We start from the raw sequence: 6,000 nt of genomic DNA, 5'->3' as shown, positions 1-6,000 counted from the left end.
CTGCCGAAAAGGCCTACATCTGAGAGGCATCTCGGCAGCCCCAGCCACTTCCTGATGAACAAGTTTGCCAGCCCGTCCATCTTGCTTGCCACTGAGGAGGGGAGGTCACACATCTTCAGAGGCCACATCACCCTTGGGTACAGTATGAACTGGTAACTCCATACTTTGTACTTGCCGGGGAGCTGGCTCTGGTTGATCTTAGCCAGGCCATCTGCGATCTGCTTCCTCACCGTCTCCCCCACCTGCCTGTCCGAGAGCTCTGCTGTGTAGGTCCGACCCAGGCTACGGATGGGTTGACTCGCCAGCAGCGGGATCTCCTCACCGCCTGCGACAAAGATGGTTTGGTCGCTTCTGATCCCTTTCCTGAGGGACAGACTACGCGATTTGGAGGGTTTGATCTTCATCCTTGCCCAACCCACTAGCTCGTCAATCCTCTTCAGCAGTCTTGATGTGCACGCTGCTGTCTTGAGAATGGTGGTGACGTCGTCCATGTAGCCTCTCACTGGTGGTAGCCTTTGACCTAATGGCAGTTTCACTCCTCCGACCATCTCCCTTGCCCCAATGAGGATGATCTCGAAGGCTGCAACGAACAGAATGGGAGAGATTGAACATCCCATGGCAATACCCACTTCCAGCTGTTGCCATCCTGTTGTGAAGTCCTGATGGGTGCAGCACATCTGGAGGTCTTTGAAGTACTTGGCTACCAGGGCTCTGATGCAGACCGGGACGTGGAAGAAGTCCAAGGCAAACTCAATCAGTTGGTGGGGGACGGACCCATACGCATTGGCAAGGTCCAGCCACACAACATGCAAGTCACCTCTGTCCCTCTTCGCCCTCTGGATCTGCTCCCATATCACTGCTGAGTGCTCCACGCACCCTGGGAAGCCGGGCACACCTGCCTTCTGGCAGCTGGTGTCAATGTACCCATTGCTTGTGAGGTAGCTGGTAAGCCTCTTGGCCAGGATGGAGAAAAAGATCTTCCCCTTAACGTTCAGGAGGGCGATGCTCCTAAACTGGCTGATGGAGCTGGAGTTTGGCTCCTTCGGGATGAAAACTGTAACAGCTCTCTGCCATTCTGATGGGATGACTTGGTTCTTCCAAGCCACTCTCAGGAGGTTCCAAAGGTGTTTCAGGACCCCTGGGTAGTTTAAATATTATTTATTATATATGACTACTCTGCATTCAAATGTTTAAAAAAAGACTACATATGTTATATATTTTGTTGAGTTGTTGTACTTACATGATCTCATTATCTCTGTCATCTTCATCAGGTAACAGCGTTTTATTTGATCTCCTGTCACTGGAGTCACATCGCACCTGTTCCTACAGTATACATGCATAAGATGATAATCATCCCCTTGGTTCAGCCTGATGCCCACTGCTATTACTATTAATATGTCTTTTTATTGTTGTTGTTGTCATTGTGCTTCTCTGTCTCTCTCTCTCTCTCTCTCTCTCTCTCTCTCTCTCTCTCTCTCTCTCTCTCTCTCTCTCTCTCTCTCTTCTCCCCCACCCTCACTCTCTCTCAACCCAAACAGTTGAAGCAGATGTTTGCCAGTTCTGCCATGTTTCTTCCTGTTCATGGGTCTCTTTAAATGAAAATCACAGTGTAGACCTGCTCTATATGAGAAATGCCCTGAGATAACTGCTGGTTTGATTTGGTGCTATAAATAAAATTAACAACATGCATTTACTCAAGAAAAAATGGAAAATAAAATAAAATAAAATGCTTAACTTTACTTGATTATTGGGTATCTCAAAGGGTAATAGGTTACTTTTTACTAGTTTATACATTAGATTTTACACATAACGTACTATAGTATATAAAGTGGCTCCACTTTGACCAACTACAACCGTAAAATGCAGATTATACAATAAAGCGTCTAATTTACAAATAAGTAAATATATAATACAAATACTCTCACGTGGGCCATTTTTCTGCATATTAAGTCATTTTACTTACAGTACATTTATATGATTCTTATAATTATTTTGCTTGGGAAACTTGGTATCACAACTTTTACTTAAGTGACAGATTTCCCCCACCATACACAATATAGAAACATGATAATATGGCAGATATTCAGTAGATGATGCTGACACTGCATTTCTATCACTTTCTCTCACATATAACAACATGCACTATAACAGCACATACCCTGGCTGCCTAGCATATCATTCTGGGGTGTGATGGCTAAAGTCTGACAACAGCAACATGATCTGTGACTGTGAATAAAGCATCAAACCTCTGCTGCCGTACTGAGGATTTAAATAAGGATCTTGTCTTTACACTCACAGCAAAGCCTTTGGCTCTGATTACAGAGCAGACAGGTGAGACATAACTGCAGCCACACAGTGCAGTCCTTCTATTTACTCATGAATGTGCTTGTGCCATCACAGGACTGATTGTGTGTGTGTGTGTGTGTGTGTGTGTGTGTGTGTGTGTGTGTGTGTGTGTGTGTGTGTGTGTGTGTGTGTTTGTCTGGTCCTCATTGCTTTTCACATATTTAAACTGATGAAGAATTACAAAAATTGTTAATGTACAAATGAAACAAACAGTCTAAATATTCTGCATTTAATGTGTATATGTGATAACAACCTGATAATATAGTGTCACATTGCAGGAATTAATACAAACTAAATGTATTACTTTGAGAAAATGTTGAAAACTTAATATGGGGCGGAGTTTAGCTCAGTGGAACCTTTCCATTAAAGGCAAAAAGCCCAAAACATATATATATATATGTATATATATATATGTATATATATAAAAAAAGAAAACTTAATATGTTCAGGCCTGAAGAGCGACCAGAGCTCTCTTAAAGATTAAATACAGAGTTTCATTGTTAAAAGGGTTTCATGTATTATTTGTAAAGACTGAAGAAGATTGTAAAACTGTGTATTATAATTTAGGCTGACAATCAATCTGAACACCCAACAATCACTCCTCCAGCTTCAAAAGTCAATGTTAAATGTTGTAATGCAAACTCAAAATCTCAATATGTGGGTAGAATTTCTGCAATACAAACTGAAATATGAATATGGAGAGAAAGAAAATGAAATATTAGAAGAAGAAAAAAGCATAGTGGACCTTGAATTAAGACTTGTCCACTTTTAAGTGAAATAAATTTTGTGCTGAATGTAAAATAAGAAGGCTAAAGTAATGACTATATCCATTTTTGATGAGTGTGCTGATTTAGATGAATCTAGTCATTGTTTTTAATGTGTAAACATAGTGGTAGATCGCCTCCTTTAATGTCTTATGTGATCTGACCAGCAGTCCACAGAACTAACATATTCACTTCACACTCACATCCAATGCAGGAAATAGAAACATCAAGCAAACTGAGCCTCAAAAACTTCAAGTCCCAGCATGCTGTGCGTTGTGTGTTAGAGGCAGTGTTTGAAGTATGTGAGTCCTGTCTCTGAGAACAAGCAGCTTTGTAAAAGGTAAGCGGAGACTTTTCTTTTGTGACACTTCCTAAAAACATCATTCCCTTATTGATACTGAATTTATGCTAGGCTAACTAACGCTAGCATGAAGCTAGTCGCCTGTGTATCTGTCTCCATGGCAACGGACTCTTTCCATCGTTTTCTTGTCTTGTGATTATGATAACCGTGGAAGAGTTTATGAAGGTTTTTATTAACGTTAAAACAGCTTCAATTAGAGTAAGTGTGTTTGTAATGAGAGGGAATAGATCTGGCTATGACAAAGTACATTTATTTAACAGCTGCTCCTGCTCATGTTTTCTATCATCAATGATTTACAGTGAACCCTCGTTTATCGCGGGGGTTACGTTCCAAAAGTAGTCAGCTTTATTTTTTACAATTATTATACAATACAATACTGTACTATAGAATGAAACCAAAGATCAAAACCTGTTTTCAGGCCCAAGCATTTGTTTAAGAAATAAAAATATAGGCCTAAACGTTTTCTTACAAATAACTATGATCGTTTTTAGAAATACTGTAAAATAATCATTTTAATAATCAATACGAGGTTGGACACATTGTGACTGACGCTATGTCACAGTTCCTCTGACTGTGCCTCTTCATCCTGACTCCGCTCCGCTGTAGCGTCTTCTACTGGAGGCTGTGGTGCAGGGGTCTTTTTCTATTGAAGGCTGTGGTGCAGGGGTCTTTTTCTATTGAAGGCTGTGGTGCAGGGGTCTTTTTCTATTGAAGGCTGTGGTGCAGGGGTCTTTTTCTACTGGAGGCTGTGGTGCAGGGGTCTTTTTCTACTGAAGGCTGTGGTGCAGGGGTCTTTTTCTACTGGAGGCTGTGGCGCAGGTGTCTTTTTCCGAGAGAAGAACATAGTTATGGGTAGTTGTTGGCGCTCTTTTTTCCTTCTGGGCAAGAAGACACTTATAAACAGACATGCCACCCTCGTCGACATTGTGGGTTTTGTCATGGAGAAAATTTGCGAACGTAAATTTGGCGAGCTGTACAGAGACCAGGCACGGAGACTGTTGACATTGGTCTACAGTCCCTTAGCCAATCAGGATGCAGAACACAATGCACTGTAAAAAAAGCATAAAAAACTGCACTAAAAAAATCCGCGAAACAGCGAAGCCGCGAATGGTGAACCGCGTTATAGCGAGGGTTCACTGTACACGCAAAATCATCTGCTTATTAAATGTGATGAAACTAACCAAAGGTAAATCAAATAGTTAGTAATTCTGCATACACAGACAAGTCTAAATACAGTTATAATGTAACTCAGTGGCGGCTGGCCCATAGGGGGCGCTGGGGCTCCGCCCCACCAGCTGTTTAGGGGAAAAAATATCTTTTACATTTAAAAAAAATAATCAATGCCAGTTTTACTTAATAGTGTGTGTGCCTACATGCAATTTAAATCATTTAAACAACATTTCCACCAACTGACACTCATTAAACAGTGAATTTCCACTGACAGACAGTGTATCATTCTCTCATGGGGCGCTCGGCAAAGCGCCCCTGACCTGCAGCCAAACAGCCAATCCGGTATGGTTGCTAGGGAGAAATTATGAATAATTGGCCTATCAACGTCGCCAAATTTAACGCCGGTGGGGCGCTGGAAATTTCAGCCCAACTGCTACGTAACATGCGCGAAGGTTTAGGATTGCTAAAGCTACATGAGGAGCCAGCGATAGTTTTTTTCGTAGTGCGACTCCCAGACTCTGTCCTACGCTACGGCGGGGAAAAAAATACGTGCTACGACGATGGCGGTGACAACCGGAGTTCAAGAGCAGCTTCCACCAAATTCGGTTAAAGCATTATTAATCTACCCTTTTGCAAGACGGACGACGGAGGAAAAACTTCTCCTTAAGGAGCTGGAACTGAAACTGAAACATCGATGCTGTCTACATCGCAGGAATCACCCAGGCATTCATTAACCGCATGCAGGCTATCAGGTATGTTAAATCAAAGTCCTTCTAAGGCAAGTCATCTCACTCGGCGGCAAAATTGGCCACGCCTCCGGGCAGCTATTTGGCCATAGGAAGACCAACCGGCTATCTAAATGAATAGGGAGAGAGCTGTATCTCCATTTTCCGAGGTCTAAGGGACATGAAAAACATATGTTTTGAAATCACGATGAAAATCAAACTATAATTGCTGAAAGGGTTTGATGGTTTGGTATCAAATTAACGTTTTAAAAGCCTTTTTCCTTACAGGCATCTTGGACTGCGCATGCGCAATACTTCACGACAGTCTTCATTTACGGCAGGCACTGACAGCAAGACGTCATCTTACGCTCACAGCAGAGACAGGAGTTTGCTCACAGTCAACTTTCCCAGATCATGCCACAATTTTGGATAAAGCATTACAAAATATATCTACACAAAGTAGTATAAACTGCTGATCATGTGTTTTAAAATGTCGCTGTTGAAAATGACTTCCAAATGTCGCAAAAACGTGACCGCGTAGGACCAGCAAAATGATTGGAGCAACGGCACCAGAAGAGGCGGGACATGTGCAAACACCGGCCATCTTGGCGTTGCGTAGTTTCCCTATGCATTT

General features: G+C 42.2%; 1 protein-coding gene across 1 annotated transcript in view; it reads left to right on the top strand.

Moving 5' to 3' along the window:
• Window positions 1–4,585: 4,585 nt before the first annotated feature.
• LOC128367707 (serine/threonine-protein kinase Nek5-like) overlaps window positions 4,586–6,000 on the top strand; it is a 47,581-nt gene continuing 46,166 nt past the window's right edge. Inside the window, exon 1 of the mRNA XM_053328318.1 lies at window positions 4,586–4,657. Coding sequence (XP_053184293.1) covers window positions 4,642–4,657 — 16 coding nt within the window. The 5' untranslated portion in view covers window positions 4,586–4,641. The remainder of the gene's footprint in view (window positions 4,658–6,000) is intronic.

This window comes from Scomber japonicus, chromosome 11, assembly GCF_027409825.1.
Source record: "Scomber japonicus isolate fScoJap1 chromosome 11, fScoJap1.pri, whole genome shotgun sequence".
Taxonomy (NCBI): Eukaryota; Metazoa; Chordata; class Actinopteri; order Scombriformes; family Scombridae; genus Scomber; species Scomber japonicus.
Note: the sequence above shows the minus strand (reverse complement) of the source record. Positions and strands in the feature narration are given on the sequence as shown.